The sequence below is a fragment of the Mus pahari genome, chromosome 7 (genome assembly GCF_900095145.1).
Source record: "Mus pahari chromosome 7, PAHARI_EIJ_v1.1, whole genome shotgun sequence".
Classification (NCBI taxonomy): domain Eukaryota; kingdom Metazoa; phylum Chordata; class Mammalia; order Rodentia; family Muridae; genus Mus; species Mus pahari.
The window spans coordinates 70,640,615-70,654,195 of record NC_034596.1 but is presented as its reverse complement, the minus strand read 5'-3'; the positions used below and the strand labels follow the sequence as shown (position 1 = coordinate 70,654,195).

General features: G+C 44.2%; 1 protein-coding gene across 2 annotated transcripts in view; it reads right to left on the bottom strand.

Annotated features, from left to right (window-relative positions):
* The window catches only part of Rhoj (ras homolog family member J), a 79,962-nt gene extending 73,208 nt beyond the window's left edge, over positions 1-6,754 (bottom strand). For both annotated transcript variants that reach the window (XM_021201875.2, XM_029540919.1), the window contains exon 1: positions 6,022-6,754. In XM_021201875.2, the coding sequence (XP_021057534.1) occupies positions 6,022-6,199 (178 nt within the window). In that variant the 5' untranslated portion in view covers positions 6,200-6,754. The remainder of the gene's footprint in view (positions 1-6,021) is intronic.
* Between the last annotated feature and the right edge of the window lie 6,827 nt (positions 6,755-13,581).

Sequence of the window (13,581 nt, the reverse complement as noted above, 5' to 3'; positions counted from 1 at the left end):
CTTTCATCTTAGCTCTAAATTTTGTCTCTGTACCTATATCCTTTCATGAGTATTTTGTTCCTTATTCTAAGGAGGAATGAAGTATCCACCCAATGGTCATCCTTCTTGGTTTTCTTCTATTTTGCAATTCTTGGGCAAATGGATGTATCTGGAGGATATCATCCTTAGTGAGGTAACCCAATCACAAAAGAAGTCACTAGATATGCACTCATTGATAAGAGGATATTAGTCCAGAAACTTAGAATGAAGGGACTTTTGTTAGGTCCCTAGAGAGCTTTAGGAGGGAGCTGGTCACTAGAAGAACTAACAGCAGGATAGAAGGTCTGTGCTGAAGCGAAGAGATCATTTTCTTCTGTAAAATAAATTTTAGCTATTTATCTATAAAAAGAAAGTATCCAGTGGTTTATTTCATAGCCTTGTGAAGGTTGCTTTAGGTTTGTTTTCTTTCCAAGAAATGAGCCCATTCTTTCTTTCGCGCGCCTATGAACGTTTTTATAAAGAGTGAAAGAGATATTCCAGAATAGATTTTCCTGTAGGACAGAACTATGTTACAAGTCTTTATTTTTTATTTTCATAGTGTCTGGATCAAGCTTAGTGATAGACAAGCACTCTACCATGGAGTTATATCTCCAGTCCCTGTGGAAACTCTCTGTAGGCCTAACACTGAATGTTTCTTCAGTTTATTATTTCTCTTACCTCTGTGGATTTGGCCTCGTTTCCACTGGCTATTCCAGTTGTTATGGCTGCCCCTGAGTCTACCTTGAGCCAACTACCATTCAGTTTGGTGGAAAAAGTTAGAACCAGATTTCAGTTCTCTGTGAAAACAACTTCCTTTTATATCTCACAAGGCTGACAGAGTAACTGGATTTTCCTCTTTCCATGAATTGTGTTAACTTCCTGCACAGGCGGCCCGAGTTTGCAAACACTGGCTTAAAGTGGCTTCCCAAACAGAGTGACTTCTGATGACAGAGCCCTAGGATGTGTGTTAGGAGAGAGACCCTTCAGACAGGATGCACTTCAGTACAGAGCATGATACAAATGGTGAAGTCTGTGGAGACGTGCTTCAACTGGAGATGGCTACATAGACTGCCTAACAGCGTACAATCCAATTTAACTCAGATGCAAGTTTTATTCTGATGCTATATGAAATGTTAATGGATATTTTATCAGTAAGGGGTTGGTCACAAAATTGAAGAACAGGAAGATATGCTTTTGTATGCTAAACTCAGCAGCCCAGAGGCTGTTAGGGGATTTTAAGGAATCCTTGGATGGGCTTCGGAAGCTGTGTCCAATGGTGCTTTTAGAGCCTCATAACATACACCCTTTACCCTTTGTACCTTTATCCTGATGCTCCAACTCTGCAGTCCTGACCCTCAGTGGAACTTGGCTTATTCTTGCATATGCTCTGTTTATAAGAAGTACAACTGTTTGAGTGGGTTACACAAAATGCAGTCTAGCTTTGAGTGTAACACAGATAGAGGAAATCAGATGACGTTTATACACTGTAGAGTGACACTATTCAATAGTTGTCACAATGTCCACTGAGGTCAAGATAATTATTACTGTATTATGGCTACAGTAGAAGAGATGATTGTATAGAATATAAAACAAAACAAAACAAAAAACCTGCAAGATAGAATATACCTAACAAATAGTTTCATATGTTCATTCTTATATATATATATATTAGACTGGCATTATATATTTGTCAAAGTTTTATTTTTTTTCAGTGCTGGGGATCAAGTACAAGATCAGGACCTGAGGCCTGAGCATGTGTGGCAAGGCTTCCACTACAGAACCGTGCCTTTAGCACTGTAAACCAAAGCTTTAGTAGACTAGAGGTGACTCGAATGTTGGAGAGAACAAGAAGGTAAATGCTTAGAATCAGGTCACTCAGTGACTGTCTACTGAGAGTCTAATAAATCCCAAGCTCTGTTTTGAGAAGCTGAAGGTAGGAAATAAACAGAAACCATTAAGTAGTATTAAATATGGCCAAGGATGGTTTAGCAGAAAAAGAGTTCTCTCTCTCTCTCTCTCTCTCTCTCTCTCTCTCTCTCTCTCATGTGTATGTGTGTGTTTATTTGCACATGTCCATGTGTGAGTATGGGTGTGTGTAGGGGGGCACACAGGCACAGACACACGGTTTAAATTATGTGGCCAATTAATACTGTGTCAGATCTGGGCAGGGAGTGTCAGGTCAGGGTAAGAGTGAATGCCAAGTATTTAAGGAGTCTTCCATGAGAAATAGTAAGATGGCTACTGTGGTTACAGACGAAATACTGGAGAAAATTGCTAGAGGATGAGAGGAGAGAAAACAGGGACAAAGTCATAGAGGACCTTGCACACTGTGGCAAAGGATGGGGGAGCTGGGACTGTGGATGGCTCTGTGCCAGCTAGGTGGAGACTCACAGCGGGCAGGGTTAGAAGAGGGAGTTGGGAGGCCACTCTGCTAGTGTGGGTGAGAGATGACGGTGGTGTGGATAGGAGAAAACGGCTATAAAATGTCGTGACAAGTGGCAGGGGTTGGTTCTTGGTTAATTGTGAATGCTGAGCTCATATGTACGAGCAAGGGATAATAACTAATGGTTTGAATGGAGAGGGAAGAGGAGGGACCAAAGGGAGCAAGGGGTCATGGGTGACCTTGGTGCTTGTTCTCAGTCACTGGGCAGAAGAAACCAGCAGTGATCTTACGTGGAGAGGAAGAGAGGTGGAAGAGTGGATGGGAGACGTGAAGAAGCATTGGCTGGAGAGGCCTGTTAGATGCATAAATGGATGAGTGCAGTTATACAGACGAGTGTTCTGAGGCTGTGGGGGGCAGATGTAAATATGAAATTGGTGGTATATCAATGGCATCTAAAGCTGTGAAAGGAGATACTGACACCCAGGTTCCAAGGTTCGCTGGAGAGGTGAGTGAGCCAAGGGACTGACCACTGAACTGTTACCACTCAGTCCCTGAGAGATGGAGGAGGCACAGAGGAGATGGAGAGCATTGCCAGGGTGTGGGACAGTAAAGGGAGGAAGTGTTCCAGAAGCCAAGCTAGGAATGTGTTTTAAGGAGAGTCACGAACCATCAAAGTATCTCTGGGGCAAGATGCCAGCTAGATGTAGCAAGAAATGACCTTCCTTTAAGGAGTCTTAGCACAGAAGGGGTTGGGGTGGGAGTAAGGAAGTAAAACATGACAGGGTGGTACAGACTGTGCCTAGAGATGTAAACACATTTCTGGAGGTGACTGGACACAGATCAAGGACCCTCCTCAGACAATTCAGGAACGCCATACAGACAGTATACTGGTATGCTTTTTGGATTCTGGTAGTTCAGGATTCTGGTAGGTTGGAAGGACAGGTCAATCAAGAGTAATAAAACCGCAACTTTTTTTTTTTTTTTTTACAGTTTTTTTTTTTTTCTGCTATCACTTTTGTATTTTACCTCTTAAGTTAACATCCTATGACTACTGTAGCTAGGGCCATCAGTTCTTACCGCCATGATGGCTGTTTTATAAGGACAACAATACATCCTATCCTGCACTGTACTTTCATTACAGTATACTCCTCTATCTCCCGTTGCAGTTCTTCTCTTTTAGTAACATTTTAATTTGATACAATCACTGTGTGTAGTTGTATAGACTTTGATGTGATATGTGACCCCACATCTAACATTGTGTGCTGGGGTCTAGAACTTTACACATATGAATTCATTTCACTTCTAAAAACAATTCCAATATCTTTACTGTCCCTGGTTTTACCTTTCAGAACTGAGGCACAGAGAGGTTAAGTAACTTTCTCAAGGCCACAGAGTAAATGACAGAGGAGGTGGTATTAGAGCTAGATCATGTGGTGGTCCTACTACATTACATACTTTCCTGGGATGGACCATCATTAATGAACCATCTTCAAGAGACAGGCTGTCTTTGATTTCAACTGCACTTTTCAAAAGACATGGCAGATGTGTTTCCTGTTGTTCTATCAGAGTGGGTCAGTAGGACCCAGGGAACTGAAAACTGGATCCAGATGTGAAAGGGGGCGTTTGGTTATTTTAGAATTGATCTGCTCCCCGATGGCCGCCCACAGGCTGATGCTCGGCCAGAGCAAGTATGAGCAGGGTGGGGTCCTTGGGATGGAAATCAGCACTCAAGAGTCTCTCGTGTGAGTGTGGCTCATGTCTTTCCCCGCTTTAACCACATGGATAGCACGTGAGATCTCAGGTATGAAAGAAGTATACAGAATAAACGGAAGTCACCATGTTCAGGAATGTCTACTGTGTACTGCTCTGTGTTTCCAGGCTGTGATTTCTTGGAAGCTAAAATAATACAGTTTAGTTCCTGAAAAACTCAAGTATTAAAGCTTCTCTGAGAGGTTTTGGTGCTCAACCACCAGCCAGTGTGCATATAATTGAAATATAAAGTAACTCAGAGCCAGCAAAGTCCAGCTTGACCTCTATTTTTTTTTTTTTTTTTTTTTTTTACCATCATAGGCTAGCTTTATTTCCAAAGATGGTTTTGTCTTTCTTCCCAATACCACTTCGATTGGCTCACCCGAAGGATGGGTATCCGGAGACATAATCTCCCAGGCACTAAGAGCCTTTCCTTTCAGTAGATTTTCAGTTCTGTCTTTGATCAGAAAGTTCCTGAAATAAAGTACTTGCCACCTTCCTGTCTAGCATGAAGAAGACACAGGAGAAATAATTTCTGCTATGATGTTTTCAGGATCGGAATTAGAGTCCCTACTTTACAACTTTTTCTTTTTCCTCATGATAAACCTGTTTTTGTCTTGTTGCATTCTCATTAAAAAGTTCTTCCCTGGCCAAACTCACTATGTTTTCAGAAAAGCTCAGGAGATTTGGTCTTCAAATTTATAGGTAATTTCTACAGAGAGAAAGACCTGATAGGAAATGGACCCCCTTCCCAGCCGCGAATCCCTCCCCTGTCAGCTGTGTACCACTGCTGAAAATATGTCCACTTAAAAGGAAGGGAAGATGTGGGGTGGGGGGGAGCACTCCAGAGAGGATTCCTATGGAGGGAGGATTTCAAATGGCCATACAGCAGAGATCCAGGCCGGCTTCCTGTGAGCAGCTTCCTTTAAGCTGATCCTGATCCAAGCCAAGGTGAAGAGAGAGACATTTTCCTTCCACCAGACCCCAGATCTCTGAACTCAAGGGCGATCGATCGAAGTGTTCAAAAACGTTATAAACCTGAGGCCACAGTGAACCCAAGGCAGTCAGTTCACATAGGGGAAACGTAGGGGTGGCAGCTACATCAAGAAACAAGGCGTGATGCTGACTGACACCATCACAAACCTTCAAACCCTCGAATTCTAAAAGTCCCCTGAAAAGATTAGGTTGTGACTACAGCATCGGGGCGATCACGGTTTAAAATACTAGATACTCAAATTTGTCTTTTCAGGACATACTTGAAAACGATTTAATTGCATTTGAATTTTTTACTTTAAAAAAAAATAGCCATCTTTTACTTAATTTCCCACTCAGTATTTAAAAGCTTGGGATACTGTTGTCCTTATCTACCATCCCAGAAGAGTGAAAGTACAAAATTTAAGCCCCATGTAATCCAGAAAAAAAGAGAAGGTTTTATAGGCTGGTTCTATTAGCCGTTTGGTCATGACTAGCATGAAGTAGAAAAAGTTTAGAGAGTAGAACAATTTCCATGTGTCTAGCGGTGATTTTTTTTTTAAATGGAATATTTTGCAATTACACTACATTTCAAAAAATAATCACCGTGAAAAGTTGAAGAAAGTTTAGGCAAAAATGTTGAGAAACATTTCTCTCCCCGAGGTCTGGAGGATGTTTTCCCAGGACTGCACGTTTGTTTCAATAGGAGAAGCATGTGAATGGATGTAACAGGGTCTCCGCAAGATCCCAGCACCATTCTTGACTGAGTTACCTGGTACCTGCCAGGTCCACATCACTCTGTGACTTTCTGGCTAAAGCCAGATCCCTCTGAACGGTAGCTAGCTGTGCCCGGAACCCCGCTGCTCATCTAGATGGAGTTGGTCCCCACGCTTTCCTACCTGCGTAGTGGTCAAACACAGTGGGCACGTATTCCTCCGGGAAGGCGTCGTTGGCGTAGCTCATCAGCAGGCAGGTCTTCCCCACCGCGCCGTCCCCGACCACCACGCACTTCAGGATTCTGTTCTCATCGCGTCCATTGCAGCCACAGCTGCTGTCGGTCCCCTCTCTGCAGCTCATGTTGGCGGCTCTCGCAGCAGCTGCTGGGGCTTCTGCAGTGCATGGAGCGGTGGCACCGGCCCCAGGCTGGAGCTCAGGCGGCCTGACTCTGGCTGGCCCGGCTCTCCCAGGCACAACCCAGACACAGGCGAGCCCCGCCGCTCACCATGCTGGAGAAGGAAGGCACTCTTGGGAGGAGGGATGAAAAGGGTCTGTCCCTTTCTCCCAATCCCAACGGAGAAGTGGAGTTAGGAGTAGAGCTGGAGTTAAGAAACTCTCATGTCCACAGACTTCCCGGGACTTCCTGGCAGTCTAGAAATCTCAGCAGCCCATGAGAGTCTCACTCTACCCTCCTCATCCCCAGCCTGGCTGATGTCACGGTGGGATTTGGAGAACTCCTGCCCGGTTTTCCACCACACAACTAATATGGAGGAGAGAAGGGCTTTTAAACGGAGTTTCCCCCCCTCGCTTCCTCCAGCTTGCCGAGTGTCAGGAAATCGTGGGTTTCCTGCTGCATTCCATATTAGGATCAGTGGGCCGGGGAAGGCGGCAACAATGGGGCTCTGTGCGTGTGTTTGGACTTCTGGGGAACCAGGCCAGGACACGGAGAGGGGAAAACACTAGGGGTCCTGCAGCTAGCTTAAGCTGTCAGACTTCCTGCTTTATCCCCTGCTAGCCAGGCGGCTGGCTTGTGGCTGGGAAGAAGCCAACGAAGAAAGGATGGAACCCGGGGAGCGGTGTCTGCCAAGGGAACTGCGGAGAGTGCTGAGTTTGAGGGCTCCAGGGAGCCCAGAGAACCACACAGGGATTGCAGGCTAACATATGACGTCATCCCTTCCTCCTTGACTCACCAGTTCAAAAGCAATTTGAAAATCGACGGTTTTTTTTTTCTCTCTTTACTTAAACGAGAAACTCAAGCATTTCTTTTCCGCAACAAGGAAGGAAATCTTCCAGAGTCACGGGGTTTTGAAGGGGTGTGCAGGTTGTAGGGATATTACGTGTGACCAAGTTTACAAGTCTGTGTTTGAGCACAATGCACAAATATACATTTCAGACCCCCCCAAACATCCCCTATGATTTTTTTTTAAACACAGGAAATCAATCAGATATTGGGTATTTGAATTTTCTCTTCCTATGCATGTGCTGAGCTCAGGCCTCACACTCTTGGAAGTGAGAGAGAGGCACATAGTGTGGCCTTTTGGCTTGGTTAGAGTCTTTAATGCTGTGTATGCTTAGAGGCTCCCCCTTTCCTTCAAATCATCTCCCCCCATGGGTCGTCCTGGTTCCTCTCAAGGACACAGGTGCATAACAGCCAGTTTGTCTGCTGCCTCAGAATGAATCCCTGTTTGATTAATGGACTTGGTCTTAGCAACATCTTCCTTCCTTCCTTCCTTCCTTCCTTCCTTCCTTCCTTCCTTCCTTCCTTCCTTCCTTTCTTCTTCTTCTCCCTCTCCTTTTCCTCCTCCCCTCCTTTCCTCCTCCTTTTCTCCCCCCTTACCTTTTCCCCCTCCCTTTCTTCCTCCCCCTCCACTTCTCCCCCCTTTTCCTTCTCCTCCTCCTTTCTCCCTCCTCCCCTCCTTTCCCCTTCCTCCCTTCCTTTCCCCCTCCTCCCCTCCTTTCCTCCTCCTCCTCCTCCTCTGTATCTTGTATACAGCATTGTTCTTTTTATTCAGGGTTGGGGCTGATTGACCTGTCATGCACACCATGACTGATCACCCTGGCAGGTGAGGAAATGAACGTGGAGAAGCTCCGACTCTACATTTTCTTTAGGAAGTGACCCTCTGCTAACATTCACTGGCCAGAACAAGTTGCTTGCTTATAGGGGCTCAGCTGAAGGGTCAGAAGCATCATCCTACCCTGAGCAGGGATGGAGGTACCACACACTGATGAACAGCTTGAATGACAGACCGAGGTCGCTTATTTGTGAAGCACGTGAAGAGCCCCAAAGCTGTAATTTTATTTTCAGTCAGTCTTTCTGGGGAACCCAGGGTATGTAGAATGGAACTGTAATTTAGAAGCTTCTGTTATACTTCTGATAAAAGGCTTTGAGGATGAAGGAGGTAGTCACACAAACCTGTGCAGGTTAAAAGGCGATTGGTTGGCAGTGCAAGCATCCCTTCTCCCCAAAACTCAATAAAACCTCAAACCTGCTGCCTGGCAGTGAACAGGATCGCTTGAGCACAATGTGATGATGCAGTGGTCAGCGGAGCTGTGAGCAGGGTCTTCCTTGGCCTTCAGGCTGAGATTGGCAGAGTCTGTACCTGCACACTATAGATACTGGGCCTGCCTAGAGGATTTAGGTGAGGCTGCTATTTCCATGTGTAACCTAAATCTTGCACCATGGGACACAGACAGTTGAGTCCATTCTTGTGGTCATGTGGCCTTTGTACTGAGACCTTTAAGACACTTCAAGAAGCTAGTTCTGTGTCTCTTCATCTGTGGAGTGGTACTTCTGCCAGGCTGGAAGACAAATGGAAGGCAAACAGCTTATTGATCTGGAGAATGTTGGTTGTATTTCTCACAATAAAGTTGTTTTTATCACCATTTAATAAAAATGTAACAATTATAGGAAGAAGTTTTGAGTATTCTATTAAAAATAACAAAAAGATAAAATTTTAATATTTTAGACTTACTGTTAAGTGGTCACACTGTCTATGAAAATACATCATTTTAAATATGAAAACCTTTAGACAACAAGACTGTTATGAAAACTGGACCAGGTAGGGTACACCTTTAAGTCCAGCACTCAAGGGGTAGATCTCTGAGTTCAAGGAAAGTTCGTCTATAACCTGACTATATTTAAGCCAGTCAGAGTTATATACTCAGACCTTGTCTCAAACATAATGAAACTCTAAAGCAATAGCAATAATGGATGCAGCAACAGCAACAACAACAACAACTCCTACATGAACCTGAATCTTAAAAATTTACTATTGTCCATACAGGTTCAGAAAACCATAGAGGTGTATATGGTTGCCCAGGTAGAATGACCAAGAGTGTCCTTCCATTCTAAACATTTGTCTCTATGACTTTGGAAGTCGTATGAAGACTGCTGTCTAACATGCTCTTATGCAGGCAGATGTCTGTATTTTGGGTCTTGAACCATGCAGATGATTGACTGGTGGTTACAAAACCATTAATTATTTGGTTTACCTCACCGCTAAGTTTAACCAAACTTAACAGCGCATGGTGAAATCTTGTTGGGTGATATTTTTTGCTTTTTCCAAGAGACTTTAATTCCCTGGCTCACTCCCTTTCACTGTGCTTGAGTTTTACAGGAGTTTCTGCAAATGTCAGCTCAAACACACACACACACACACACACACACACACACACACACACACACACACACACACACACACACACACACACATACACACACACTTACACATACATATACTCACTCTCTCTCATACACATGCTCTCTCACTTATTCTCTTACATGCACTATACACATGTACACACTCTCTCTCAAAAGACACACTCTCAGACATGCACTCACTCACACATACACACTTTTTCTCTCTCACACACTCACACATACTCACACATACACATTCTTTTTCATACGCATACACTCTCTCTCACACTCTCTCACACGTACTCACATACACACACACTCTTACACATACACACACACACACACATCATATCTTGCATAAATTATGACTCATCTGACTAAGTCCAGTTTTCTTGTGACTTTAATTGAAGGAAGAATCATGACTTCTTTCCTTGTTTTCCCACCAGAGGTTGCACAGGGAAATAGTGTAACCCGGTCAGATCTTCTTATTCTGGGACAGTCTTTCTGTGGCAGTATTTTGATTCCAGGTTTATAAATGTGCAGTGTGCTATAATTCTGGCCATTCGAGGGCATCTAGAAGCCACTAGCCACCTGCATTCCATAGAAAGTCCTCTCAGAGGCTAAGCAGTCTCTAACAGTGATGGGTATGATGTGAATTGGGAACGACAACACTCTGAAGTCGTAAGGCTTCTGACCCAAATATCCTTGACTGGCTAAGATACTAAGACTGAACAGAGTGTTCTAGCTTGGACTGGAACTGCCCCTTCCCAAGGGGGATGAGTCATCTCCATCTGGGATGTTCATGTGTCTGTATCCTGCATCTTTTGAGTTCCTGCACTCGGCTTCCAGTTATCGCCGATGTCATGCATCATGTCATGGCATGTCTTATCAGCCAAAGTCTCTTGGATATGCTTTTTAAAAATTCCATAGAAGGATTTTTTTCTATCTTGAGGACTTTTTTTCCCCCCTGTAATGTCATAATTTTGAGAGAAATTCAGTTAATTGTAAATGAGGCATGGGTGGGACTACTATCTGTTTAAGGAAAGATGAGATCTGTTGGGTTAGGGGTCATTCAAATTCCCTCTCTCCAGAAGATCCTGTGACATGCCTGCAATCCCAGCACTTGGGAGGCTGAGGGAGGAAGATCACAACTATGAGGACAGCTTGGGCTACATCATGAGACTATGTCTGAAAAACAAAACAAAACAAAAAACAAAACCAAAAGGACAAAATCACCCCACCAAATGAACAACAGCAGCAGCAGCAGCAGCAGCAGCAGCAGCAGCAGCAGCAGCAGCAGCAGCAGCACCACCACCACCACCACCACCACCACCACCACCTCAAAACAAACAATTCCCTTCTTCTCCTCAAACCAAAACCCAACGTCATAGGTTGGAGAGATGGCTCTATGGGAAAGGTCCTTGCTGCATGTGGACCAGAGTTCAGATCCCCAGTATCCACATAAAGGCAAGGTGGAAATGGAGGTTCATCTGCAACCCCGGAGCTCAGTAGGCAAGCCAAGAGCCTCTGACTAAGCTGGCTAGACTGGTCAAAACAGCAAACTCTGGGCTCAAGTGAGAGACCCTGCTTCAGTGTGTATGATGGAGAGGGACCAACGTAGCTCCTTAATGGCAACCTCTGGTCTGCACACTCATGCACATGTATGTGTGCCCACACATATGAATATGCATTTGTAAATGCAAATATGCACACAGGAGGAAAACAAACTATCAAAGATAATCTAAAATGGAAAAGATAATGTGTAATTTGAGAAACTGAAGGATCAATAGCCGGAGAAATAGGCTTTGCTGTGTCCAGGGAATCATTTTAATTATTATGACCAAACTAGACACAAAATGATATGGTCTTAAGGGCCCACAGGTTACCAGCTCTCAACCTGCAAGACACTAACTTCAGGAGAAACGGATTCTACTGAATAGGCTCAGGTGCCTGGGCAGACTGTCTCAAATTCATCTGCATCCATATTTTACTAGCATCGGAAAATGTCATGAGGGTGTTGAAGGTAAACTCAGTGTCTAGCTCAATCTCTGGTTCAAAGGCTGGGCAGTTCTAATCCTCCACCCCAGGCTAATCAGGGAAGTGGCCAGCAGCAGCCACATATCTGAAATCTCACATGGCTAGTTGGCTTTAGCTCCTGCAGCTCCTATGTCCATCTGTATCCCACCACTGGTGATTTCTTACTCCTACCTCCTGTGTCCTAGCCCTTGAAATTTTAAGGGTCCCACCCCTATCCCTTTGTGCAACTGGTATCTTTATTGATCAATCAAAAACCAATTGGGGACAAGGACCTTTAGAGTCTGGACACGCAGCCGATTGAATAAAGCATTAGAATCACTCTCTAACACCCTAGTGACCCCTCATCTCTGTGCCCCATCCCCTTGGAGGTCCAAGTACATAGCAATTCCTTGCTTTTTAACAGATGCTGGAGATCCTGATTTGCCACCAAGATGCCTTCTTTTTACAGTTTACGTATTCAGAGCAGGCAGGTTCGACCCTCCACTCCAGGCTTCTGTCAGTGAGAATCAAGTCTGTGCTTGTTTCTGAAGTCCTCAGGGGTTCTTTTCCCATGGGCGTCTCTCACTAAGGATCACATAAGCTTGTTTGGAGGCATCTTTGTCACCAGGAGGGAAGAGCTTGCCTGATGCTGCCAATGAGGATAATTTAAAGAGCTTGTGTTTAAAGTCAGGTAAAAAATAATCATTATCCTCATTTTTATGATTGGAACCATGTGGTGAAGTCAGGTAATGAGGTTAATGTAAAAGGTCGGTCTAGGAGGCAGTGGCTCGGGGATGCTCAATCTTGTAGCTGTCTGCAAACCTTGTGATTTGTTATCCAGAAACACAGCTGAGAGTCAGAGAAAAACTCACCACTGATCTCGTCATTTCTAGCCTACTCTCGAGTTCCCTTCATGAAGGGGCAACACAGTCCCTTTGATTTCAGTTGACTTGGGATGGGTTTCCATTGCTCACACTTGAGAGTGTCCTCCCTCCCAAGGACAATACATGTGCAGAAGTGGGAAGTCCTGTGGTTTTACAGGTTGAGGTCCTTCATGCAGTGACAACTTTCTGAGCAAGTCCATGCTTGTTAAACCACTTTGTGAATGTGGAGGGGCATCCCAGGCGCCTGGAGTTAGGTATTGGAGCTAATTTTCTCCTCAAAGCCACCTTTCTGTATTTATTAGATTAAGGCCTAGATCTCAGTCATTGATAACATCACTGGTGTGGAATTCTGAAAGATTCTTGATAAGTGTGACTTCCCCCTCAAATAATACCATTAATAATAGAACACTGTCATGAATATATTAAAAATTCTAATAAAATTGGACTCAAACTAGGTTAAATTAAAAGATATGATCTTCATCAATTCAGGAAGCTATAACAAAATACCCTAGATGTGGTAATTTTTAAGCAATGGGAATACGTTGCTCATAGTTCTGGAGGCTGGGATTTTAAAGTTCAGGGTGTTAGCAAGTTAAGTGCCTGTCAAGGGCCTACTACTATTCATAGATGGAACCTCTGTGTATCATCTCACGACAGAGCAGACAAACCATATCTTTCAGTATCTTTGTAAAGACATTAATCTCATTTGTGAAGGATCTACTTTTAACCTAATCACATCCCACAGGGGTCCCACTTCTTAAAACTACTGACATGGTGATGGAATTTCAACATGGCTCTCTCTCTCTCTCTCTCTCTCTCTCTCTCTCTCTCTCTCTCTCTCTCTCTCTCCCTCTCTCTCCCCTCTGTCTCTGTATCTCTGATTGTGTTTTCATTTTGTGCCAATGATGAACAATGATCTATGACTTACTAAACCTCTATGGATTACACACATTAACATTTGGTCCCTGTCAAAGCTCTGGGAAAGAAGCATGCACAGCCATCATTTTGTAAGCAGGTGACTAACACAGAGAGGCTGAGTCCATGTAGCTGAATGCTGGTGATCCCAGAGCTCTGTCCTGCTGGCTGTGACACTTGCACCATTCTCTTGACTACATGGATTTCTGCCACGGATCCAGCTATTCCTTAAGCTGAGGAAGGCAGCTAAATATGCATCTTCCTCATTTCCCTGACTGTTCACACAC